The sequence below is a fragment of the Durio zibethinus genome, chromosome 24 (assembly GCF_047325235.1).
Source record: "Durio zibethinus cultivar Kanyao isolate XHJ-2024 chromosome 24, ASM4732523v1, whole genome shotgun sequence".
NCBI lineage: Eukaryota > Viridiplantae > Streptophyta > Magnoliopsida > Malvales > Malvaceae > Durio > Durio zibethinus.
Window position 1 is genome coordinate 7,143,271 of NC_143185.1, and position 27,956 is coordinate 7,171,226.

Consider the following 27,956-nt stretch of genomic DNA (forward strand, 5'->3'; position numbering starts at 1 on the left):
TGTATATAAAAAGACAAAAGGGAATGTAATCGTTTTCATAGTACTGTATGTGGATGACATATTGCTTATAGGAAAACTATATACCCATGCTACAATATACCAAAATTTAGTTATCAAAGAAGTTGTCCATGAAAGATTTGGGAGAAACAACATATATGCTGGGCATAAAGATCTATAAAGATAGATTAAAGAGCCTGATTGGTCTCTCACAATGCGAATTAAAAAGGTTGCTTGGTCTCTCACAATATGCTAAGACAAGAAGACACTATTGAATCTCTTATTAAAGTTATATCCCAGCAAAAACATGATACATGTATACAAATATGGAATTAGATACATGCATAATTGGCTTTAGTGCAAGTGAGAAATTATTGGTATTTGCCCTTTAAATCGAATAATATTTGTGCTAAGATATTGTCATATTTTGTAGTACTTTGATATTTAATATATTATAAAAGTCTTATTTCTTTATCATTGAGCTTGTATACATATTTTAATGTTGATGCTTATATGATAAAATCCTCATAATATAAATAAAGCTTTGCATAGGAATTACAATGAGATTGTAATTATAAGATCATCATTGCATAAAAACTATATGTTTGAAAATTGTTCCTAATTGATACTTTATCAATAATATGACATTGATAAAAGTTGTTGAGACTAGCACATGATTAAGTTCTTACTTATAAAGCGAGCAATCAATCTCATATGTTGAAGTTTTGGTAAACTTGAACTAACATATAGGTGGTTGTTACAAAAACAAGTTTACTAAACATGAGCTAATATGAAAAAGCTATATGGTAGTTTATATAGTATCTATAGCTACATTCTCATGTAAAAATGATCCTTTGACTTGAGATTACTTATGCTCTTATATGATAACTGTTATATTTTGATTTTACTCATGGTTCTAACAAAGAATGTTCGAATCGAGTATTGTTAGGTATAACATGAAACATATGAAGACGCATGAAGTAATCAAGATGGGATTCATTACATAGTGTGATCAATAGAGTATCTCAACTAGTCTTGATTAAATTAACTTAAAAAAATCTTTAGTCAAAGTGAAATAAGATTTTAGAATTGTTCTGAACTTATTTGTGAGTTAATATCAAGAAAAAGACTAAATATGATTAAACAAGATTAAATAGACACTAAACCATACTCAATATTCAAACTGAGATACTATGTAATGAAAAGATATTAATTATACACTAAGACCATTCATGATAGGTTGTCAAGCCATATTGACTTTTCTTTAGCAATTAAGGGTCAAGGCAATAAAGCTAGCATTGATCATGATCTATAATAAGATTGGCTACTTAGAGAATTAGTGATGTAGATAAAAAAGTTTATTTCATCCATAACTAAATAATAAAGCTTACAATGCTTGTGTTTATTGCCAACATTCTAAAAAACTTAATGGGTCACGCAAAATAGGACAATTGTAAAAGATTAAAATTATGACAAATTAAATTGAATTTAATTTGATTTTGGTATGACCAAAAATAGAAGAAATAAAAATAAGAGAAAGAGTTTCCCTTGTTTAGTACATTCGATTAGCATAAGGTTAATTATGAAAATTTGTATTCTAAGCATTAAACCTAATGTGATCGAATGCTTAATTTATAAAAAGAACATCAAGCCACCCCTTCTTATAATAATTAAGTAAGAGTAACCAACCAAGCATCTAGAGATAAATCAAGAAAATACAAAAGGTCTTACAAACACTTACTAGCTATAGTGTGGCTTTGAGTTTTACCAAACTTTAGAAAAAATTCTTTCACAAAAGTTCATGTGGATCACCATTAGAGGCTAAATACTTGGGCAATTTCTTAGCTTGGAATCTATTTGGAAGATCACCAAATTGAACTAAGAGATTTTTTGCATTCAAGGTAACATTTTTAGCCAAAACTATACATGCATGTATATATATATATTGTTTGTATAATCTTATTTATTGATCTTAGCTTTAGAGAATTAAAATTTTAAAAAAATTTCACTGCTTTTACTCTGATAATGATACATAATCCCTTTCATAATATAGGTTAAACTTTTTTGTTTCAGTAGTGCTAAATATTGTTTGAGTAGGTTGAGCCCTAGTACTTAGATCTAAATAGCTCACATTTTAGTCTTTTGGAGACAATACTGAACTCACTTTCTTTATTACTTGCACAGTCATACTCTTACAGCGAATCAAGCTTTTAAAGATGTTACCTAGGACCGAACAACTTGATCTTAGGTTTACTATCAAAACTTCAACATGTTTAATTGTAGTTTAGTTCACTTTCTTGTGTACATAACCTTATTGTACTCATTTTTTGTAAATAATGTACATATACCTTTACTTTCCTTTAGTTGCTCTTAGGTTGCCTTAGTTTCTTTAGGTTTCTTTGACCTAATTATCCTCTTGGTTAGTGCATGCAACAAGTTAGGAATCGAGAGTTAATTCCACTTGATCTGAAAATTGAACAAACTTTTAAGGGAATAAGAAAAAAAAGACAACTCGATCCTACAAACCTATACAGCATGATCGATCTATGGACAATGGGGTTTTAAAAGACTATGTTATGCCTCTTATTATGGATTTCAGCCTAACATTAGGAGGCCAACCATACAAGCCAATAACTTTGAGATTAAGCCTGCAATTATCCAAATGATTCAAACTTTTATTCAATTCAATGGCTATTTTAATGAGCATCCCAATGCTCACCTAGAAAACTTGGAAATATATGATACTTTCAAACATAATGCCATTAGACTTAGGTTGTTTCCATTTTCTCTTAAGGATAGTACCCAAAGTTGGTTAACTTCCATACAACTAGGTTCAATAACAACTTGGGATGATCTTGCTTAAAAGTTCATAGCTAAATTTTTTTCCTCTAGCCAAGATAGCTAAGATGAGGAATGGCATTACCACTTTTGCTCAACATGACTTAAAGAACTTGTATGATGTATGGGAAAAATACAAAAAGCACTTAAGAAAGTGTCCACACCATGGACTACCTAAATGGTTGAAAGTACAAATTCTTAATAATAGCTTGATGGGACAGATTAGGACTATCTTAGATGCTACTACAAGTGGGGCATTGATAAGTAAAACTTATGATGTTGTTTATGATTTGATAGAGAATACGACTATAAATAGTTATTAATGGTTTAATGGTAGGCAGAATCTTAAGAAAGCTTCAAAAGTTTGAGTTAGATTTCTACACAATCTTTAGTGCTAAGGTAAAGTCTTTGACCAAAGCTTTGGAGGCCATGAAAACTTCACACTCCAAGGCTAGTTAGTCTAAGTCCATTCGGAGTTCATTTAGTTATTATGAAATATGTGATGGGGCCATTTTAATGATCATTATCCTATTCAGACCGAACGTGTCTAATACATAAGGCAACCAAATAGCCATACATATAACCCTTACTCAACCATATTGGAAAAAGTAAAAAATATATAAATTATTTTCGAATTTGTTATAATGAATATTAATTTGAAAATATAAAAATTTATTATATAAAAGAATTATAATTTTAAAAGGGATCAAATTTTAAATGATGATATTAATTATTATTAATTTTACAGATCACATCACTTTTATGATAAAAGTTTCTTAAACTTTTAGATGAGAATTATAGTACTTTTCAATATAGTAATTTACTTACTTTTGATGATTTAAAATAATATCGTAAGGTATCTATCAAATATAATAATTTAATTATTATGTGTAAATTACTATGAATTTTTAAACAATCGTTTCATCTTAACATTTACTTATTGTAAATATATATACATATATACATATATATACATTGACTCATTTCGCTAAATGTTACAAATCTATAGTTTTGCGAAAGAAAATAGTATATAGATACAACATTCTTCCCTTCCTTTTACCTTTTGACCCGGTTACGCACGTGAGCTTCATGCATCCAATGGTCCATATATATCCTGTCATATCTAACGGTTCATAAGAAATATGATTACATGTTATCTCGTTGAAATGGAACCCATCGTAGTGATCAACCTTTATGGAACATCGAACCTAAACCCTCCATCTATTTGGAAAAACATAAACATTAAGCACAAGAATGTTCGGAGTGGTATTCCCCAATCGAAGCTTCCCAATGGACATCTCTAGCTTCACCCAAATCGGCACCTTCCATTGGGTCCTCGACATGAACACTTTCATTGGTGAGGCCTACCATCAAATTCGTGACATCTGCATCTTCCTTTTGAACAGCTTCACTTTGCCTCCGGGCAAGGCTTTAGCTGTCTACGTCCAGTCCCCTGGCTCTCCCTTCGTTTTCTGCGGCGCCGTCACTTTACAGCGCCCCTCCGCTGTGCTTTCCCTCATGTGGCCAGAGCCCGGTGGCCAGATGCAGTTACCCTCTCCTGACTCTGCCACGCCCTCCGCCAAGATCGGTGTCTCGGTGGAGGATCTAATTTCCCTGCCGTCCTTGGATGTGGCTGCCGAGAAGAAGATCGAACGGCTGGCGTTGAAAGTTGGGGAGAACTTGTTCAATTTTATGCAGTCGTTTTGTGGGGTTGATGGGTCTAAGTTGGTGGTGCCTATGGACATTTTGGATAGATGGTTTAAAAAATTTCAGGAGAAAGCCAAGCGTGATCCTGACTACTTGAAGGTTTTTGTCTTGTAATTTTCTGTAACTTTCTTTCTCAAGGTAACTTTTAAGGTTCTTGAATCGTTACAGTCTTAAGTTACCAAATCAAGTAAATTATGCAATTGTTGTAGTTAGAACTTGAGTATGCAGATTTTTTTTTTTTTTTTTTGGTAATCTTTAAAAATGAAGTTTCCTGGTTTTAGTTTCAATTCTGACTTCAATATGGTACTTCGCAAATACAACGTAATTGAATAGGTGGTAGGGTATTACTCATAAGTTGCCAGGAGAGGTTGTGCTAAGCTTGGTTATGGTAACCAGAATTACTCTTAACACAATTGCTCATGCTGAATGCTTTGTTTGCTACTAGTTGCTTTGTGGAATGATTTCTGTGAGTATACTGATTTCAATCCAATTACTATCACCAATTTTCTGTTTACAATGAAACAAATGGAACGAAGCGAAAAAAGCGGACGTCAATAAGCTGATATACATACACACACACACACATATATATATATATATAAGAGGAATCCCCTTTAGGAAATTCTGATCTATATCTTTGGTTCCAATGACTGTGCCCTGGTAAAACTCGTAACCCCCCAAGTGGTTATGTGTAAGCTGCACTTGAATCTGTGCATCTCGTTTTTTTTAATCCAACCATAACCAGTTGTTGTTTATGAAGCCACCTAAACTGAATCTTCCAAGGAATTTTATTTGTGGATGCATTTCATTTTAAGGGAATTTTATTGACTGAGTAACTGTTAGATTGCCATAAATTCCTGTAATGTGTTTTTGGCAAGTTAAACATGTTTCAAAGTGAACTTATCTTTATGGTTCAGTAGATCTTCAATCATTTCAGTTGAGTCTGTTTAGTGGTGTTATCTTGGATTGGTTAACTTTAAGATTTTTGTTGTGCCCTTATCTTCAAGTTAGACTTTTACACTCATTGCTAGTTTGTTTAGTGGTTTAATGCTTAAAAAGTATTATAACCCAAGTTTTTTATTGCTCTAATTATTTTGTCATATGTTGCTCAGTTTTTGCCCCATATATGTTTTCCATTTTGGAGGTTGGGGCCTTGTTAGTTGGTATTGTTAGAATTTTTCGGTAAGTAAACTTTGATTTTAATAATTAATAAAACAAATTAATAAATTTAGTTATAATCAATATCGAGAAAAAGAAAATTTTCAATTGTTGACTCAAACCAATTGTCGAAGTCCACTCAGCGAAATAAGGGGGTACTTATGGCAGAACGGGCCAATCTGGTATTTCACAATAAAATAATAGATGGAACTGACATTAAACGACTTATTAGGAATGGCATATACATCACACATCCTGGATCAAGTAAAAACTCTGGATTTCCAGCAACCCACTGCTACATCCATTTCATTAGGAATTGATGATCTTTTAACGATACCTTCTAAGGGATGGCTAGCTCAAGATGCTGAACAACAAAGTTTGATTTTGGAAAAACACCATCATTTTGAGAATGTACAAGCGGTAGAAAAATTTCCCCAATCTATTGAGATACGGTATGCTACAAGTGAATATTTACGACGAGATAAATATGAAAATCTAAATAATTTAATGTGATCACTTAAATATGGGTTTTGCATATCTAATTGAGTCAGTGTGATAATTAACTTTTATGCTATTTGCTCTACGTATTCTTACTTCAAAGTTGTGCTTTAATTCAATCTACTCTCAATGAGCATTTGAACTAAAATTTTCCTTTTTTTTTTTTTTGAATTCCTTAATCTAACCTGAAAGCTTTCCCATTTCTTTGTTCATGTTTATGATTTATATGTTCCAGAGAAGGAGAAATGGTTAATTGGGCATAGTGGTGACCCTAGCGGTGATATGTTCTACTTCAAACTAAGGCTGATAAAAGCTATCTGATAGGAGATCTACAAGCGCATAGAATCGTAAAAATAATATAATAATAAGTAAAAAATTGTTCCCGCAGAAATTGTTATATTGAGAGCAACAAATATCGAAATTGTATCACTCTTTTTTATACTTAGATAAAGCAAATAAAAGAGAATATAAACTAATCAAATTAAACCTAAAAACATGCAATACTAACATAAACTAGTCTAAATAAACTAAACAAGATCTAAATAGCCCTAAACTAGCAAAACCAAATGCAATAAAGCAAAATATGTTGAAACCGAAACCTAATCTAGCATAAATAACTAAACCAAAATCCTAAATAACTTTTAAATCATGCAATAAAATTAAATTAACCACTAAACATGAAATTAAATCAAAACAAAACAAAACAGAAATTAAATCAAATCAATATGCAAAAGTCATAACTAATAAAACCCTAAATTTATGCAAACATGCAAACCCTTATTAAAAGAATATAAATTAAATAAATGAAAATTCAACTAAATATTAACAAAAAAATAAAACAGAAACTGGTTTTTAAACAATTAACACTAAACCGAATGAAAACATGCAAAAAATAATGCAAGTAAACAAAACAAAAACCCTAAAATTGCAATCTAAACAAAGCAAGCAAAACTCAATTGTAAATCTAGTCCAGTTACATGAACCGAACGCTTTAAAGATAAATTAAACATGCAATTGAAAGATTTAACTAAACAGAATATGAACTGAATCAGTTAAGCAGCAAGTAAGCAAGAAACGCAACAGATATGCACCAAGAAGCAAAACCAAATGGTAAAGAGTAAGGCAAGAACATAAAACTAAATCTGTTTTAGCACGATAGATAAACCGAATGTAAATAAACTTGAAACTGAATGGAAATTACTCTAAGTAAAACTTTATTAAATTGAAAACTTGAAAAAGAAAGTGCATCAAATAAAAATTAAAAGAGCAGAAAACTAAAGAACCAAGAAAGCTTAAAACCAAAAATTAAGAACAAGAAAACTAAAATTGCTAAGGTTGATTTGTCACCACAACCATTGTACGTCTTTTCCTAGCACTTAAATCATGTATTTATAGGCCTAAAAATCCCCTATAGTGTTCGGCTGAAGATGAGAGTCCAAGAAATCTTCTCCCAATTTCGGTTGGACTTAAACTCTTCAATCCAAGAATGCTTTTAGTCTTTCACTTCAACAAGGATTCTTGACAAGAAAGTTTCGAGACCATACTTTGTCTTCCGTACCATAATCTTCATCCTCTTTAATATGTAGTAACTCACGTCATAATAAAAGAATGCATAGCCGAACATTAGATACCATGAAAATACATTCCGCCAAACTTGTATCATCTTCAAGAAACACGGTTTGCGTTGCACCAAGTTACGGCATTGCTTGAATTCTGGGAGGAAATTGGAGTTTCAATCCGTTTAGACTTCTTCTTAATTGCCATCCATAAAAGAATAGAATTTAACTCTTCATGGAATCCACGTTACATCTTATGCAAGCCTTGGCCTTTCCTCATCATGCCAACTCGTGGCTAAGGCAATTCAACTTGGTACCATTTCATGCCGTCACCTAATATCTTCATGCAAGTTTCCTTATGCCGCCACCTCCTACCAGGCATGCAACAACACGGTTTCCTTGTTCTTTTCCCTTGCAATTTCTTCTCCCGCCACCTTGCATTCTCTTACTTTGTCATGAATTTGCAAATCTTACAATAAATGCCTTGCACTAATGGACAAAATCTTCAAGGCAATGTAGCAACGTTTTTTCTCTTTTCTCTTTGATCCTTGGTCGGCTTTCCCTTGGCCTAGTCATTCTCGCATATTTGCTCTAAAATTCATCCAATTTGCTTCAAAATTCTTTTTTCATGAATTTTCCTGTACGTGAGAAAATTAAGCAATTTAGGAGTAAAAATTAAATTATTTTACCCAAAACTAAGCAAAATTCATAAAATTAAGCACTAAAGACAAATCAAAATAACTATTTTATAGAGTTATCACTGTCACTAGAATATGGGATACAGGACAGCACATGAAGGCTTTCTAATTGGAAGTTGCCTTTCAGACATTGGGTGTGATTTTCTTGGTGAACAACTTCTTTGAGGAACCAAGATTAAAGCAGTATCTTTATAGAAGTAATTTGAGGGCTTAGTTAATGCTGAACCACATGAGATTGTGAGGGGAACAGAGTCAAAGAACACTGTAGTTTTGGGTTCTCGCTATTCAGATATTTGTGTACATAATTTTCAAGACAATCATTTTTCAGGAGTGTATCGATAGACTGGAGATAATAGGAGTTATGATAGGAAACATAGACGAAGGTAGTAATCGTGATCTTGAGATTTGAGCTTTTAGGCTGTTGGATGGGAGGAGTCCATGGCTATGCCACAGAGACCTTTGGCTTTGATGTTTCGCTGCATCCTAAGGTATCCTTTTTCACCCCATCCTGTGCCCCATAAGTTCTTGATAAGCCAATAGTTAATACCATCTTCAGAGGTACCATAACCAACGGCAGTGACAGCATGGTCCAGTTCAGTTCCATAGTCTCCAGTGAAATTCCACTGGAGTAGAACTGAAAGGCATAACCTCGAGCATCAATGGACACTGATACTGGTTGGTTTGCAACAGCTTTCTGTAATGCCTGTTCGTTATTTGCAGGAACAATTTCATAGCCAGTAATCATAGCTGCATGGGAAGCCTCCTTTGCTGTGTTGCAAATACCGTCATCGCCCTTGTAGAGGTAAGTGGCTTCAGATGCGATGCCTTGATTCCGGATTATGAATTCAAAGGCATCTTCCATTTCACCACCACCACCACCAGCACGTCCACCGTTGGTGTCACAATCTACCAGCTCTAGCTCAGACAAGGAAATTAGTTTTTTTGTAGTTAGTTGGCGAATTCCCTCAGTCGCTGCCACAGTGGAAAATATTTGTTGGGCTAAAAGCCTCCAATCCAATCACACAAACGGAAGCGAAATCAAACAATAAATCAAACATATAAGAGACAATAATTTAACGTGATTCGGTCTAACTGACCTACATCCACGGATGAGAAACAAGATCTACTAGTTGTAAAGAATTATAAACATACAACAAATCATCAACCTCACTCAACAATTAATACTCATAAGACACTCTCAATCTCTTCTAGTCCTATGAAGTATTCTCAACCCAAACAAACACAAATACAAACCCAAACCATTGTACACCATTTCAACATAATTAAACACATACCCATATGCGCTTATACATCATACCTATGTGAACCCTCTTAGTCTCCTCTAGTCCACTTACAAACAAATATACACATCCCTAAGACGTAGAGCCCGCCCCAATACTCCTATGGGGTGTCTATCCCACAAAACCCTATAACTTTTTTACATCTTTTTCTCATACCTAACTCTATAGAGACTTCACCTATTTATAATCATACAAACTTACCCATTAAGAATCCCTCTTCTCTTAGAATTCTTCTCCTGTAAGTCAAACTTGCTTATTAAAAATCCCTTTTCTTTTTAAAATTTTTCTCTTGCAAGTCAAACTTACCTATTAAGAATCTCCTTTCTCTTAGAATTCTTCTTTTGTAAGTCTTCTTGTCCATCAAGCAATATCTAATAAATCTCAAACAAATTCCAAATAAATTTCAAATAAATCCCAAACAAATCCAAACAAATCCTAAACAAATCTCTTATGGGATTTGAGTCAATATTTCCAACAATCTTCACTTTGACTCAAATTCCATCAATCATCTATCTTCATGCTAGATATGCTTGGCTCCACCTGCAATAAAAGTCTCACAATCATTTTCTCTTATGTGTCTTGACGCTTCATACAAACTGATCTTCAAACCTCAAAACTTGAACTGGAACTCTTCTCTTAAATCGAGCTCCTCTAAGCTTACTTCTTCCCATGTCTCAAACCAAGCTCTTCCCATATCTCGAACTATCAACTCTTTCCATGTCTCGAACTATCAGCTCTTCCCATGTCTCGAACCTTTGACTCTTCTCACGTTTTGAACCTTCAACTCTTTTCACATCTTGAATCTTCAACTCTTCTCACGTTTTAAACCTTCAGCTTATACCACTTGTTGAGGAACACCACCGCTCTGATACCATTTATTAGAAAAAATAACACCCATACGCAACAATCATACATAAAACAGCAAGCTCAAATCAAGAATAAGAACACACAAATATATTTGGTTCGGCCCAACTCAAAATGACCTACTTCAAACCTAATCAACTATCAAATAAATCTTTACAATTGTGAGACTTATCTTCAACTCTTCTCACGTTTTGAACCTTCAGCTCATACCACTTGTTGAGGAACACCACAGCTCTGATACCATTTATTAGAAAAAACAACACCCACATGCAACAATCATACATAAAATAGCAAGCTCAAATCAAGAATAAGAACACATAAATATATTTGGTTCGGCCCAACTCAAAATGACCTACTTCAAACTTAATCAACTATCAAATAAATTTTTACAATTGTGAGACTTATCTTCAACTCTTCTCACGTTTTGAACCTTCAGCTCATACCACTTGTTGAGGAACACCACAGCTCTGATACCATTTATTAGAAAAAATAACACCTACACGCAACAATCATACATAAAACAGTAAGCTCAAATCAAGAATAAGAACACACAAATATATTTGGTTCGGCCTAACTCAAAATGACATACTTCAAACCTAATCCACTATCAAATAAATTTTTATAATTGTGAGACTTTTAAAATTAGAAAAGTCTCATAAAACTCTTTACTCAAAACTTAACTCAAAATCCAATTACACCTTTTAATAGGCTACTCACTTAGCTATTCTTTTGGTGTCTAACTCTCTAGGATTACCAAACTAAAAATAAAATACCTTATTTATAAGGCTGAAACCCCTTATACTTTTCTTAAACTCCCGATGTGAGATACAAGATAAATTCAAACTCACTTAACTTTCGATGTGAGATTCTAAGATTCAAGGTAAATCCCAACAATATCCAGCTGCCACCTATTTTTTAAATGCGTATTCATTATTCTGGTTCATCAAAGTAAGGTTTAGTTGTATGCTTGAATAGTTAATGCTCACCGCATTGGCCTTGGTTCTTGACAGGTGTAACAGCCCATTTTTTCCTCCAGCCTATACTGACTGGCGAAGCGGTCACATTCTCATACCTAAAAGATGTCTCTTTTCTTGATGTCAGTCTTTGGGGCCTCATGTACCCGTTCTTGTAAGCCCTAAACTCTTCGTTGGTCTGGTCTCCAAATTCATTGATGCTTAGCTTGTAAGCTTGATTTTCGGTAGCATTAAATGACTGTATAAACTCCACATTGCTTTTAAATATTTTGAATCACATTTCCTTCTCGGCATCATTCTTCTAGACTTGTCTATGTTCTGCCATCCACTGCTCGTGCCTCTCGTACAATAATGCCTCGTGCAGCTTGTGAGACATAACATGTGAGATGCAAACAGCTAGTACATGAAAACATGCTACGACACAATCTCTTGGGAAGACCAAAGCCATCTTTAAATTGGTGATGCTACAATTCAGAATTGTGGCATTTTGGATATGGACTTTTCCTTATATATAGAATGAAAACGATGCATAGAAACAGAATACTTACCTGAATTTTCACCTCACTGTCGTGTAATATGGATAGAATTATTCTTAGAGTAGCTGGTACACTGAATAAGATTTGGATTGATAGTGTTTCGTACAAGCTGTACTGCTTGCTTTAATTTCCTTATTTTCTTGTAATTATCATTTGTTTCATTCACATTTGATGACAAAATAGCTGTCTCCGATGATTTAAAAAAAAAATGACCATTTTGTAACTAGTGATTCCCCTGAGCTAGGCTGTGGGAGTTGTAATTTGGGTTTTGAAATTAAAACTAAACTAAAGTGTTTAAGTGGAATTTGAAAAGAAATTTTGAGTCTTTCAAATTTTTTCATTCAAATTTAAAAAAATTTTAGTTTTATTTTACTAATAAGGTAATTTTATTTTAGAATTTTAACTCATTAAAATCTCTTATTCCGAATGCATTTTTAAAAAAATAACAAATATATATAATCAAAAATTTGCTGATTGCCCAATCAATAGCTATCTAACATCTATACAATCTACACTAACAATAAAAACTATCTTTCTCCCAATTAATATGCATATCATATTTGTCTTAAAAATTAATTAGAGGGGTAATTTGGTACATTACATTAAAGATGAGTAATTTTTAATGATGGTTTGTTCATTTTAACAAGAAAGTCTCTCTTTCTTCCTTTTTTTTGTTTGTTGGTTTTGTCAGTTTGTAATTTTGGTTTTTTTCTTTTCCATCTCTTTATTTTTTCTAATTTGTTATTTGGGTTTCCTTCGATTCCTTTCACGCATATATATATATTATTTTTGTTTGTTTTTGTTAATTGTCAAGAATGTATAGTCAAATTTATGTCTTTTAATTATTTTGTTTTTATCTCAAGTTCTGTTGTTTGCTTAAAGTTTTTCTCTTTGTCAAATATAAGACCACTGTATGCAAAAATTTTTATTTTTTTTAAGGTTTGTAAAAAAAAAAAAACCTAAAAAAAGAGATAAAATTCTAAATAATAAGCTTATAACTTTCAAGAGACTAGGGAAAAGAAAGAAAAAAGGATTAAGTATGGAATTTTTAGGAGAAATGTGAGTTGAAAATAAAAAAAAGCACAACAACAGAGTAAGGAAAATGCAAAGAGATTTGGATGGTGAAAGAAAAAGAGGAAACAAAGGTGGGCAGGTGAAAGAAGATTTATATATCTGATTTGATTTCTTTTTCCATTTTTGAAACATTTTTTAAGACAAAAAGAGAAAATGAAAAGGAATGAGAGAAAGCATTGGGAGCTAGGTTCCATCATACTTTTCAAATTTAGGCTCTTAAACTTGGGTGGAATGACCACATTTAGGACCAAGCACAATTCAACAATATCCATTGAACCATAAAAATCCATCCCTTCAATAACTCGAAACATTTCTTCAATGAGATCCATTTTCTGTTGAGATCCAAAACCTACCTTGGTTCCTACTATGTTTGTCTTTAGCTTCTCTTGTTCCTTTGGATCATCTAGATTAGGAACTTGAGTTAGAGCAAAAATAAAAGCCATGTGAGTAAAAGCGACAATTGAAGGCATGTCAATATGCATATAGGGGTAGCTTGCCATAAATGGCTTTTGATGTTGGACCCTTTAAGATGTTTGTTTAGAATATAGGCCAAAACTAGGTAGGTATATTGGATCATTAATCTTTCAGCCACTACTTTCACTTTGTTCAGATTCTTCAATAATTCAACCATATCTTCTAATTGCCCTTTTATCTCTTCTAATTGCCTTTTCATCTCTTTTTATGCTTTTTTTCATCTTTTAGAAACGAAAAGTTAGTTCTTCCATTATAATTCTAACTTGATATGAAGATTGAACTATCTATAAACCTTAATTTACCACAATTAAGATGCATATTTAAAAAGATGTTCATCAAACCCTCATATCTTTTGCATGAATGAATGCATGTATGCATGAATGCAATAAAAAAGATTCAATAATGTAAATGCATGCATATATAATAAAAGAAAAGGGTTAGTAAGCATGATATATACAAGAAACAATATAAAGGGTTAATATGCATATAATATATACAAGAAAAAATTTATAAATTTATAAGTAGAATAATAAATGTCCCATAATGTGTCATATTTAGGGTTTTCTAGCAAAAGGAATGGCATGGCTCTAACTTAGGTTTAGATCCTTAGGGTTTATTTACATGTTAGGCTCAAAGGTCTAACATTCTAAAGGTTCTCAAATTATTCCTTATATTATCATCTATTTTATATTAGTAAGACACCACAATCCTCGTTCACCTTAATAAACTCAAATGCAAAAAGTTCAAGTTGAGTGAGTTTTTGCTAGCTCACATAGAGGTTATCACTTACAAAAATGTAAGTGCTTGCTCCCTCCTAAAAAAGTTAAAGCCCGGCTCTAAAGCTTATACATGAATACAAGTGTGGTGTGTGTAAAAAGATAAACCAACCTATATAATCAAATAAATTAGTATGCATAAAAAATTAAAATCTACAAAACAAACAAATAGATTAGTACATATAAAAAATCATAAGCTATAAAATAAACAAACAGGTTAGTACACATGTAAAATCATATATAATTACATAATAAAAACTATCAAAACAAGGCTTAAGATAACACATACCTAACTAATAGCTTGACTCACTAATGTCCCTAGTGGAATGATCAAACTGTTATAATGTTTAGGTTGAAAACCTACCCATTAGATACAAAAAATTATGAAGTTATCACTAATCTTTTTTATTTAGGTATGATTGATCATCTATATGAATTTATCATTTGTAAAGTTATTTTAAACCTAAACTAATGGTCTTTAAAAAGAATAAGTTTTATTCTACAACAATAAAACTAAAATTTGAGAGTTTGTTACATATAGAAGAAATATTAGTAACCTATTACATTCAAAATTAGTATTAAATTAATTATGTGTTATTTTGCCTAAACTTTATTAAAGATAGTTTTTTATCATACATATCAATCAATTCCAATCCTTTATTTATTTACACAACATGATCATACAAAAATTCAATCAAAAATATCAAAATATATAATAACAAGCAATCATACAATCACGTAAATATCAAAAATATCATGCAAATAATAAAATATAAAATCACACCAAAACCATACAATAAAACATGCAAATATAATATTATAAATCACACAAATAAATATATAATCATAAAATATTATAAATCATGCAATTAATAAATCATATAAATAAATATATTAATAATCATACAAATATTATTAACCATACAATTAATAAATCACACAAATAAATATGCTAACAAACATGCAATTATTATAAATCATACAATTAATAATATAAATCATATCAAGGTTTTTTTTTTTCTTTTTCTCGTCCTTTTAAATTTAACTAGTAAACAAAACAAAAAAATATATTAAAAAAATATAAAAACCAAGAAAAAAAACATAATATTAAAAAAAAAAACTGAATTAAGCTAGTAGATCAAGGATGGATCTCGCGTCAACAACCTCCTCTTGTAGACACCGAGAACAGTAGCGTTTTAATCTTCAATAAGACCCAAAATTATCAAACTTTTTTCATTTTCTCCCAAGCTTTCTCATTCCTGCTCTTCCTTTCTCGAATCTTCAACCAACCTCAAAATTCCAGAAATTAACCAACCACCGAGCTTACGGTGGGTCTCGCCATTTCTTGCCATTGTCGATGTCAAAGAACCCAAAAGCCTGATTCCCCCTTTTCTCGTTTTTCTTCTTCCTCCCTTGTGTTCTTCTCTCTAACTGTACCAAAGTTAGAAAAATCTCAACCTAGAGATAGGCAAGTTCCGTCGCTGTTTTGTCGTTTATCGCCGCCTATCACAGGTTTTCCATGCGCCACCACCATTTCCAGTCACCGATCGGCCAAGTCTGTTTTCCCTCTGCCAATTCCCGAAAATCCTAAAAGCTCTTTTCATCAAAACCCAAAAACACCAATTCAATCCCTAAAATCAACCTCTTTTGCTTCCTCTGTTTTACGCCACTATACAAAAGAATTTTTCTTTTTCCTTTTTTTGTCAAACACTGGTTTGCAGAACCCAACTTTCACCAAGTCAAAAATCTAAAGTTCCTTTTTTATTCTTTGCTTTCCGAACTGTGTTGGGTTTTGATTTTGATGATTGTATCTTGTTGTTGATGCTTTTGTACGATGGTGCCGATTTCTCTTTATGTGCCTTGTGTGTAGGGTTCGGGTGATTGCTTATGGGTAAGGCTGTAAATAAACCAAACGTGATAAAATGTATGTTTTTGTTAAATTATTTTTAAAAGTATTCGTATTTAATTCGCATTCACTAAAAAAATTATTTTATTCGATATATTCATTTATTTAAATAATAAATTGTTTATATTTAATTCGTATTCATTCAATCAAATTAAATAAATTTATTTATGAATATTAAAAGAATATGTTCATAAATATATATAAATAAATACATTTATAAATAATAAAAAAATCATAATTAAATAAATTTAAATAAACAAACTTTAAACAAATATAAATAAACTCAAATAAATATAAACAATTTTTAAAATAAGATTAAGGTAAAAGATAAATATATAATTTTATTAATATTATTATAAATGAATAATAAATAAATAATAAACGAATAAATTTTAAATTAATTATAATCGAGTTTGTTCGTAAACGTAAATGAATGAATAAATAATTGTTCATATTCGATTCATTTAATAAATGAATATATAAATAATGTTCAAGATTATTTATTAAGTTTAGTAAACGAACATAAATGAATTAAAATTAAACATATTCATAAACGGTTCATCAAAACATAATGAATTGAAATTAAACATATTCATAAACGGTTTATCAAAAATTGAGTTCGCTTACATCTCTAATTACAGGTTTAGTGGGTATGAATGCTTTTGGCCATGCTGATTGTTTCTTCTGGTTCTTCATGCGTTGAATTTAAATTCTAGCTTTGAATTACTTGTGATTCTGGTTCTAAAAATTGTGGGGCTTTCTGTCTTGAAGCTTTTTACCTGTGTTTTAATCTTTTGTGACTGTTTCTTAGTCAACTCCTACTACTGCTTGAATTTCTAGACTTTAAGTTCTTGCTCAACTTGTTGATTCGGTTGTCTTTGTTGGTCTTGGAATTGCTGTTTGCTGTTGTTGTGCTCTTTCTCGACTGCCTCTGATTTTATATTGCTTGGTGCTTTTTCTGTTTTGATCTCTTGTTCAGTGTTTGAGGCTAATTTTCGCTGCCTATGTGTGCTGGCTTCATATCTACCTCTTTGATGACTTCAAAATTTTGCCCAAATTTCTTGCTTTTCAATAGCCTGTCATTGATTTTGATTTGCAGTTGTCCGGCCTCCTCCTTTATGTTGATTGCTTGGTCAATTGGGATTGAATCCCTTTCCGTTTGGAAATCGAATATAGGAGAATTTGTGAGATTTGATTTTCTTTGTAATCATTCTTTTTTGCATGAAGATTAGGATCTAAGAATCCTCTTCATTAAGTTTTAGAATCCAAGGAATTTCCCACTTTTTATTTGGTTTTCTAACTTTTTTTTAACAATAGACTTTAACTCAAAATTAAGATAAAAATTAAAATTAAAATTAACATTAAAAACGAAATTCAAATCAAAATCAAAATTACAATTACAATTACAATTAAAATTAAAATTTTTGAGCTTTTAACCTTTAGGTTCAAAATTAATTTTTTGAATTAAGATTTAATTGTACAATCGAAACCTACTTATTTTAAAAAAAAAATTCCAACAAAATAAAGTGTCTGTGCCAACGATCAAAATTTGCTTTTGATTTCGTGTCGCTGATTGGTGCTGCATTTTATTTTGATTTTGTTGAATTGTGGATTGGTTGCGTAATTAAGTCTTTGCTTCTGTTGAAAAAATCTGTTCATTTGAATTGTATGACTTTCTTTTGCTGGAAGTTCTATATTTATTGCTCTGTGTGTTTGGTCCATTACTAGAAATTGGGTTGTGCTTTGGTTATTTTCTTTGTGTTCTGGAAAATGGTCACATGAAACCTAGTGGTGGTTTTGTTTCTGTAGAAAATTGGGCTATGTGAAAATTGTGTATTGTTGTTTGGCTGTTAACGGAAGGATGCTGGTTGACTGGTGAGAGGATAGCGGCTGTAGGAATGTGATACTGGCAATGGTGGTGTGTAAGAGACTGGTGGTCATCGGCTAAGAATCGGTTGCATATTGCAACGACTATTGAAGTTGCTATTTTTCTCCCAGTTTTCTAAGACTAAATTTCGTAACAATCAAATGGATTCTTAGACTGTTATGTAGTTATTAATGACATTTGTATGTTTATATAAGAAATTCAATCCCAATTATGATAAGGGATTAGATCAAAATGAGATTTATCTTCACTATTTTTTGAAATTTTTTCAAATGTTCCCAAGTTTAACTACGGAGGACTTCATCCATATCCGCACCACTCTGCATGTCAGGGGAAGATTCTTCATCCCTATTAGCCTTGACCCATTCATGAGCAATCCATATCTTTACCTGATTATTCTCCAAAAATTATACATTCTTATTTTATTTTTTCATTTTTTATTTTTTTTACTTTTTACGAAAATAATAACAAATAAGACATGAAAAATAAAATAAAATAAAGTAATTTAAAAAAGGAAAGAAAGGAAACGGGCTATGGTTTGGGTTTAAAACTCAGATCAAGTCCAATTAACTTAAAAGACTCAAAATGATATGGACCAAAATCAGCAATTTAAAATCCAGTTGAAAGTTTAAATTTTGTTAATGAATAAAAATAACTGAAATTTAAACTATTCCGAATAAAAATGAGGTGTTTAAATTAATTAATTTGTACTTAAAATCAAATTAATTTAAGTTTATATCCTTTTAACTTAATTTCTTAAATTATTTTAAGTTTAGGTTATTTTATATTTAGGCTGCTGATTTTTTCTGAACAAAACCATCGAAAGGATTTTGGAGTGTTTTGAAAGATGTAATGATAGAATAACAAAATAGGGACTGGACAAACAGAGTAACAGACAATGACATTTGGTAAGCAGCGCATTGCACACGCGGTGCATGCGAAAGCCAACAGTAGCAGGGGCAGGGCAGGCTCACCTCGAAGCCGACTTGTATTATAAAACGGTTAGGTTAGATTTCGTTTCGCCATCTCTTTAGCTTGCTAGCCGCCTTCCTCTTTCTGCTGAACGTGAATATTTCTTCTTGTGCAATGGCGGCGGCTGCTTCGTGCTCTCCCTCTATCTCCACTCCCTCTCCTAAGTCTTCCTCCAAAATCCACAAAACCTTAACTACTCCTTCTAATCTAGGCTTCTTGGTTTCCACTTCCAGATCCTTGAGGTCTCTCAAAGCAACCAGATTGAATACTGGTAATTGCTGCGGCTCAGCTCTGGCCTCTCGCATGGTCTCCGTTCCTGCCGTTGAGCCTCAGACTGCTCTTGATTTCGAGACCCCCGTCTTCAAGAAGGAGAAAATCTCCCTTGCTGGTCACGACGAGGTGGATTTAATTTTATTTTTGGTTTTCCATTTCTGATCATTTAGTGGCTTATTGATTTGGTTTTGTGTGTTAAAATTGGTTCAGTATATTGTGAGAGGAGGAAGAGATTTGTTCAAGTTGCTGCCCGATGCTTTCAAAGGGATTAAGCAGATTGGCGTTATCGGTTGGGGTTCGCAGGTTCCAAACAAAAACTTCATTATTCTTTTTAGGAATATATGTTTCGTTTTATGTATATGTTTGTTTTTTTTTTTTTTTTTTGTATCTTCAATCTGTTTGACGTTCACTCAGTCGCTTTTCTGATTTTTACTGGCAACATATAATACTTTGCACCTTCACTCAATTAAAGAAGGAATTTTTGTATCAATGGAGGAATCCACAACAAGAGTTGCTGTTGCCATTTCATTTAATGACTTTTCTTTTTCTTTTTCTTTTGAATCAATTTCATTGAATATCTTCTCCCTAATGAAGAATGTGTGTTTTTCTTCCGTCTCTTTTCTTTTCTTTTTTGTTTTTCTTTAAGGGACCTGCTCAAGCTCAAAATTTGAGGGATTCTCTTGCTGAAGCAAAATCTAATATTAATGTCAAGGTAATCTCTCTAGTTTAGTTTCCTAATTATTCTTAGCTGATTAATATGCTGTTTATGTGCTGTAGGCTGTTGTTGTTGCAACCGGCCTATTCTTATCTGCTTAATTTGTTTCACCATTTTTTTTTAAATACAGATTGGACTTAGGAAGGGTTCGCGTTCTTTTGCTGAAGCTCGTGCTGCTGGATTCTCTGAAGAGAATGGCACTTTGGGTGATATATGGGAAACTATTTCTGGAAGTGATCTTGTGCTGCTGTTGATTTCTGATGCTGCACAGGTTTGTTGAACATATTTCTTTTGTGTTTTTTTGCTAAACTGCTAATGATAAAACTAGTTATCATTGGTTTTCCTTTGTATGTTTTACTTGTTAAAAAAAATCGAATTCTATATGATTATGCAGGCAGACAATTATGAGAAGATATTCTCCCACATGAAACCAAATAGCATCCTTGGGCTTTCCCATGGCTTTCTTCTTGGACACTTGCAGTCTATGGGACTTGATTTCCCAAAGAACATTAGTGTAATTGCAGTGTGTCCCAAAGGAATGGGTCCATCTGTAAGGAGACTTTATGTTCAAGGCAAAGAGATCAATGGTGCTGGAATCAATTCCAGTTTTGGGGTCCATCAGGTATGTTTTTCTTCTCCTGCAACTTTCTATTTATGATATCCCTTACCCTTACCGTTCTTTGTTTAGTGTTAAGGCATTGACTAATTTCCTTGCGAACAGGATGTTGATGGTAGAGCTACTGATGTTGCCTTGGGGTGGTCAGTTGCCCTTGGATCTCCTTTCACTTTTGCTACTACTTTAGAGCAGGAGTACAAGAGTGACATCTTTGGGGAGCGAGGTAAGTAGTTTTTCATGCACTTCTTCTTCTGCAATCAACACACACCGCTATTCTTTTTTCTTTCTTTCTTTCTTTCTTTCTTTCTTTTTTCCCCTTAACTTACTGTGCTTAACAATTCTTATTGTGGATTCTAGGCATTCTACTTGGTGCCGTTCATGGAATTGTGGAATCTTTATTTAGAAGATACACAGAAAATGGAATGAATGAGGATCTTGCTTACGCAAACACTGTTGAATGTGTTACAGGAATTATATCAAAGACCATCTCAACACAGGTTGCCCTTTGTGTCCAATTTCTCAAACCTATTCTATTTCTAATCTTCATCTATTTCTTCTTCCTCTTGCTTTACTCCTGTTGATGCATTCACACCTAAGGGTGTAAATGAGACAGTGATACTAGCAAGCTATTCAAGTTTGACTCATAAAAAATTCAAACTTGGCTCAGTCTATATCGAGCCGAGCTTAAGCAGCTCAAGTTACCGAGCAAGTCAAGTTGGAGTATCTTATTGTTTGGCTTGAGTGGCTTGAAAGCTTAATCGAGCTTTTTCATTTTTAATATATATTTATATTTGCAATATTAATCTACAGTTTTACCCTCCAAATTGTATACCTAAAAGCCTGATATTCAACTTTTGGCTTCATCTCTCTTCCAATCCCAAATTTCCCAGTGGCGCCCCCAAACCCCTTTCCCCTCCTATCTCTTGCAAACCCACCCAAAGTACCCCATTAGCCAGCCATTCCTTTCCAACCCTTCAATGCCTGCAAAGCAAGTAGATTCTTCCCTTTGTTTCATTTAAAATTTTTCTTTCTCTATTTTTAAGCATATATTTAAATGCTTTTTGGACTTTTGATATTACAGGGCTGTTATTGTTTTCCTGTGAGGAGGTGCCTTGGTAGCTTGTAATTGTTATTTTACAGGGCTGTTGTTGTTCTCTTCATACTTCAGATCTTGGCTTTGAATGTTAAGACTTTTTAGCTTGTAATTAGTTTTGGGGCTTTAAAATTTTGTTGTTTTCTTTGATTAATAGTCGTGAAAAATATTTGCACACTTTCGAAGAGGTTACAAAGTATATCAAAACTAAAGATTGTTGGCTGATTATTTCTGGAAAATTTTCTTTTATTTAATTACTGGTTTTGATCTTTCCAGCAAGAATTTTTTAATTGCTTTTCCAATTTTAAATTATGATTTTATGGTTTGGATTACTTTTATTGCTTTTTCTATTTTAAATTATGATTTCCTGGTTTGAATTATTTGTGTTGATAGAAGCATGAGTTTAGTTTTTCTCAAGTCGAACTCGAACTAGATAAATGGAGCTCAATTGAGCTTGAGCTCAAGTTTTGAATTGTATTGACTTGGCTCGGGTCAGTTACATCCGCTACTCACACCAATTCATGAAAATGTTTGTATTTATTTACTTCATTCTATTTTTTCCTTTAACAGGGCATGTTGGCTGTGTACAATTCGTTGTCTGAAGATGGAAAAAGGGAATTTGAGACTGCCTATAGTGCATCTTATTACCCATGCATGGATATACTGTACGAGTGCTATAATGATGTCGCCAGTGGAAGTGAAATCCGCTCTGTTGTCTTGGCTGGGCAACGCTTTTATGTAAGTATTTTCTGTCATCTGCTGTCAATTCTTCAACTTGTAATGAATATGGATTTCTTATAATTTAAACTTTAATATGATCATAATTATCCATATATAGTTTTATGAATTTTTTTGCACTTGAGACCAATAAGATTCATTTTGTGTTTTGCATTGTTTTACAGGAGAAGGATGGTCTCCCAGCTTTCCCAATGGGGAAAATTGATCAAACACGCATGTGGAAAGTTGGTGAGCGAGTACGAAAGGCACGACCAGCTGGTGATTTAGGGCCATTATATCCATTTACAGCTGGTGTCTATGTGGCCTTGATGATGGCTCAGGTATGACACCTGCCTTTGATACAGAAAAAGGTTGTCCCGCTAAGTTACCTTTAGGCTAAGAACAAGTGTAGTGTTCTTATCAGTTTAGCATCTAATAACCTATGAGCCTACAGTTTCACATGCAGGCCTATGAGTTTTGCCTATAGGTTGATATTAAAACCAAAAAGTTGAAACAAAATATCTCTATTTCTGAAAAGTATTTAAGTACCCAAAACAAGAATGCAATTATTTGTAACAATAAAATAAGGTAGTAGGAATATATGTTTTTCTTCAGTTATGCTAAAGCAATTGCAGTGATTTAGACAGACAAAAAGAACAGAAACAAAAAAAAAAAATACTATGCTTTGGTAAGATAGTGGCTGGTTGAGAAAACAGTTGACTTGGTGCTAGTCTGATGATCCTTTTATGCTGGTTTGAATAAATGCAGATTGAGATATTGAGGAAGAAAGGGCACTCGTACTCTGAGATCATCAATGAGAGTGTGATAGAGGCAGTGGATTCATTAAATCCGTTTATGCATGCTCGCGGAGTTTCCTTTATGGTTGACAATTGCTCTACAACAGCAAGATTGGGATCTAGGAAATGGGCTCCTCGATTTGATTATATCCTTACCCAACAGGCTTTGGTGGCAGTGGATAAGGGCACTCCCATCAACCAAGATCTGATCAGCAACTTCCTGTCAGACCCCGTGCATGGTGCCATTGAAGTCTGTGCTCAATTAAGGCCCACGGTCGACATCTCTGTGCCTCCAGATGCTGATTTTGTGCGACCAGAGTTGCGTCAATCTGGCAATTGAGGCCTATAACCTTTGAACTTGAATGGACAACTATTTATGTAAGTTGAGGCAAAACTTGCTTGAATGAACTGAGTGATGTGGTTTTATCTCATGTGTTGGGCTAGTGTTTATGTTTTTTTTTTTTTTTTTTATATGTAACTGTAGGACCAGAACTATCATGTGTTGAGAAAATGAGGCATGATAATAATGTATTTTCTTGCTGGTTTTTGGGTAGTAATGAAGTACTCGGTTTAGCTTGTATGAAACATATATGTAATTCCCCAATTCTCATTGCATGCTACATAAAATAAGATTTTGGTGGGAATGAATGACCATTCTATTCCCCCTTTGTTCCAGCACGAGTTCCAAAGTCTTTGAATAGTCATTCAGAACTGAGATCCAAAAGTGGCTACTACCTCAGTAATCCATTCTCCTTTCCCCCGATACACGTCCATAGATAATTGTTTAATGCAAATATATCTTGGATTATTTTTTTATAATCAACTAAAGTTATTTAAGATGAAAGTGATTTAATGAAGCTAAAATTCTTACTGAATATATTATTATTATTATTATTATTATTATTATTATTATTATTATTATTATTATTATTATGTCATTGACTGAATTGATACTTCGAGTTACATAAACTTGATTGGTAAATTTACATTAAACCAAATATGTGTCATTTTATTATTATTATTTTTTTTTTATAAAAAACACATTTCTAAAAAAAAGAACTACGTATATTTTAAAAATTCTACCACAATTTTAATCTCGTAATTTCCTTTCCTCCTATAAAACAATTACTTTTTCTAATACCCACATAATGGGTTATCAAATTCTAATAATAATTAAAAATGAATTTAAAATTAAAAATGATAATTTAAAAATATAATAAACAAATATATTTGTTTTTGTTAATTCAAAAAAAAATTTTAACATGCGTACTTCAATAAATATTAGTATTTGTTGTCATGTTTCTTGCAAGTGAATACTTATTTTTATCTATTTTTAAATAATAATTATTTATTGAATGTATAGTTATATATTGTACAAATAATTGAAATTAATAAAGTGTGTGTTAACATGTAGAGTTTGTTCTATATAATTGATATAGCATATATTAATTAACATAAAGTTTATTACTTTTAATGTTAATCTAAAATTAAAACTTTGAAAAAAAAAGTACAATGTAAATTTTAACTTATTTTTAATTATCGAAGACATTTATTCAATTAGAAGCTTTCAATGGAAGTAAAATTCTTATATATAAATTGATCTAGGTTGCTAATATTTATAATAAAAAATTAAAATGGCAATTTAGAACTATAATGTACATAGATGTCCATTTTCTTTAGTTCAGAAGTTTCGCATCATCCGCGCTCCTATATATACTAATGAATGATCGTGTACGTCGCACATGAAAATGCAATAATTATAAAATATGTAATTACTATTATTAATTGAGTTTTACATTTCTTAATCTCACAAAATCTCAATTTGTTTTGAATTAAATAAGATCTCATTAAAATAAATTCTTAATTATAGGATCAATTTTTTATTAAAACAAATTAAATTATTAAAAAAATAACAAATCTTGAATATATCAGTACAAATATATTTTGTTAATTGGAATAAATTTGTTAATTGTAAGATATACAATTAACCGCTCATGAATATTAACATTAATTTGACAAATTTACCCTAATGCCAAGAGAAACAGATTCTCTGTTTGAATCAGAAAGATTACAGAACAGAAAAGAGATGTTGGAAACAGAATTTCCTATACATAAAAGTCTAAGGTAGCAGCTAGCAAGCTACATGATGGAGATAAAAAATATGCTTTGGAATAGTTATGGAGAACCACATCAACCTCTATAATTCACCTAGCAATTCTTAAACTCTACTGTGTCATCAGCATTATTAACAGGAAGACACCCGCAAGAAGACTCGTTCAGATCAAGGGTAAGTCATAGTGTAACATGTATTTGTTTTGCCAAATTGTTTAAAACAACGATCAGTTTCTTCTTTTGTCTCTAGCTTTATTAACACTTGACAGGTTTCATGGCAAAAATTTCTACCAATCTATGAAGACTGCTCGTTTATTACAAAGTCTTTTAATGAACCTATAATATACGTACAGAACAGTTCCATGTTGCTATGAACTAATTTAGCTCCCTCACAAGGCAAAAAAAAAACAAAAAAGAATGTATTTGTATAATTTACATTCTGGATCCAAAATAAATTTGACTTTGTTGGACATAGGTCATAGAATCAATCAAATTATTTTATCTTAATCCCAATGTAAAATATAAAGTACAAGACTTGTTTAAGTAAGGTATAAACTAATCAAACTGAAAGCATGGTAACATGATTTAACAATTTATTGCTAACTCATATAGATCTAGTACAAAATATCACGTTATTAAAGAGGAAGGAAGATACTCTATTTTGACAGTGTAGTTCGAAGGGGCAGAACACTTTCAACTTCCTTTGATTTAGCATTCCTTTCTGCTACAACTTTTGACATTCCAAACATCTGAAAAGGAACCCGGATTATTAGTCAGACACCAATATACACAGAGTAGATAACCAACAAGAAAGCTCATATAGGACAAAAGATAGCGCGGAAGATCATGGGAAGAACCTTTTGGATGGTCTTCTTAAAGCAAGTTTTGTGCTCATCCATTGATGCATGAATGAACTCATCCATGTGATCCTTCAAGTCTTCAAGGAAGGTGGCCTCCTCATTCTTTTTCTTCCTGCAAGAAGTCACCACTGGGGCTGGAGGAGCAGGTGATGGTAGGTTGTCAGGTTGACTCTTTTTTGTTTCCATTCTCTGTCTCTCTAAGGACTTTATAACTAATATAATAGCAATATATAAGCATCCAACCAAAAAGATGTTTTATAGTATAAGCTAATAAGAAAATCATCACAAATCTTGATTCAACCATTTCTGGTACAAGAAGGAAATTATTTCATAAAGTAAAATATCTCAACCATAAAAAAAAAAAAATTTAAACCAATCCCAAACCCCCAAAAATATAAATAAACAACAAATCTAGCGTCAATACCATGAATTTAAGTAATAGACGATTACAAGCAATTGACAACAAAATGGATAAGTTGTCAATTCACACTAGCTTTAACCAAAGCTTTACTAAATATGAAGTTATCCAACCATTGAACATATAAAGAGAGGATAAGTCAGTCAAATGAAGTAGAGCTTAGCGACTGTATTGGATCAAGAACCATGACGTCCCACCAGATTTCAACCCAACGTAGCTAAGAACATATAAGTAAACTATTAACCCTTGATAACTTCAAATGTCAATTTCATCACATAAATCCAAGAATCTAAAATTGATTAATAAGGCGCACTAAGTAAAACCCTAAGCATATTATCCCTCAATTCTTTTAATACATTTTTTCGAAAAGCGTATGAATGAGAAACTCATTTTATTGATAAAAATAAAAGTTCTCTTAGTTCTCCCCTAAAAACAGAAATTTTCGCTATCTTAAAAAGTCAAAAAATTCAGAAGACATGGAGCTAAAATCAACTCAAAACTAAACATCAAAGTAAATCAAATCTAATATATGCTATAATCGGAAAGATCAGACAAAATATATTTGTTTATATTTGGTTGTTACAAGTGGGTAGATAGAGAAGCGCACCGGATTCAGATAGTTGTTCCAACGGCGGAGAGTGTGTGTGGGACGAGAGAGGAAGAGAAAAAAAAAATGAACCGACAGTTAGCTGTTGTGACAAAACAATGAACTGCAGAACTAGGTTACAGGAGGTGTCGCTGGGCTGCTGTGAATGGGCCTTTTGTAAAACCAAACTTGTGCCTCTCGAGACATATATTTCTTTAATTATTAAAATTATTATATTTTTAAATTAATAGTTTATCTTTTCTTATATATTATGAATTAATTTCACATAAAAATAATATTATTTATTTAAGAGTTAAATATAAAAATAACTTATATACTATACACATTATGTCAATTTAGTACTTAAAAAAAATAAAATTATCAATTAGATACTTCAATTTTTATTTGATTATCTGCTTTGTTACATGAGATTAATATTATCAATCAACTTATTAACATGACATAAATATCCAAATATTCAGTTATGTTCAAATTTCTTGTTCTAAACTTACTGTTTGTTTACACTTCTCACTTTTTCATTCATGTTCATTAGTT

The 27,956-nt window shown here is 32.1% G+C and overlaps 3 protein-coding genes, 1 non-coding gene and 1 pseudogene across 6 annotated transcripts; 2 read left to right on the forward strand and 3 right to left on the reverse strand.

Annotated features, from left to right (window-relative positions):
* Window positions 1-2,900: 2,900 nt before the first annotated feature.
* On the reverse strand, window positions 2,901-3,007 carry LOC149511891 (small nucleolar RNA R71). Its single transcript, XR_016333442.1, has one exon. It is a non-coding gene; the product is annotated as a small nucleolar RNA R71 (small nucleolar RNA).
* Window positions 3,008-3,826: 819 nt separating this feature from the next.
* LOC111316036 (protein OPI10 homolog) lies at window positions 3,827-4,829 on the forward strand. The gene has a single exon (XM_022918048.2). It carries the CDS (start codon window positions 4,090-4,092, stop codon window positions 4,654-4,656), a length of 567 nt encoding a protein of 188 aa, XP_022773783.2. The 5' UTR covers window positions 3,827-4,089; the 3' UTR covers window positions 4,657-4,829.
* Window positions 4,830-5,885: 1,056 nt separating this feature from the next.
* Window positions 5,886-12,264, reverse strand: LOC111316037 (senescence-specific cysteine protease SAG39-like; annotated as a pseudogene). Its single transcript, XR_016333309.1, has 3 exons — window positions 11,604-12,264; window positions 10,667-10,679; window positions 5,886-9,459 (listed from the first exon to the last, which is right to left on the reverse strand). The product of XR_016333309.1 is annotated as a senescence-specific cysteine protease SAG39-like (transcript).
* Window positions 12,265-19,266: 7,002 nt separating this feature from the next.
* On the forward strand, window positions 19,267-24,100 carry LOC111316797 (ketol-acid reductoisomerase, chloroplastic-like). Its single transcript, XM_022918947.2, has 10 exons — window positions 19,267-19,613; window positions 19,698-19,790; window positions 20,134-20,199; window positions 20,333-20,473; window positions 20,597-20,824; window positions 20,924-21,041; window positions 21,176-21,315; window positions 22,482-22,649; window positions 22,814-22,969; window positions 23,397-24,100. The coding sequence occupies exons 1-10, from the start codon at window positions 19,329-19,331 to the stop codon at window positions 23,763-23,765; spliced, it is 1,764 nt and encodes a 587-aa protein (XP_022774682.2). The 5' UTR covers window positions 19,267-19,328; the 3' UTR covers window positions 23,766-24,100.
* A 1,916-nt stretch (window positions 24,101-26,016) lies between these two features.
* LOC111316038 (uncharacterized) lies at window positions 26,017-27,580 on the reverse strand. 2 transcript variants are annotated; one of them, XM_022918049.2, is made up of 3 exons: window positions 27,423-27,580; window positions 26,395-26,609; window positions 26,017-26,286 (listed from the first exon to the last, which is right to left on the reverse strand). In XM_022918049.2, exons 2-3 carry the CDS (start codon window positions 26,581-26,583, stop codon window positions 26,194-26,196), a joined length of 282 nt encoding a protein of 93 aa, XP_022773784.1. In that variant the 5' UTR covers window positions 26,584-26,609; window positions 27,423-27,580; the 3' UTR covers window positions 26,017-26,193. The 2 variants fall into 2 exon arrangements, with proteins under 2 accessions (XP_022773784.1, XP_022773785.1); XM_022918050.2 differs by having other exon boundaries at window positions 26,395-26,601; window positions 27,423-27,566.
* Window positions 27,581-27,956: the final 376 nt, after the last annotated feature.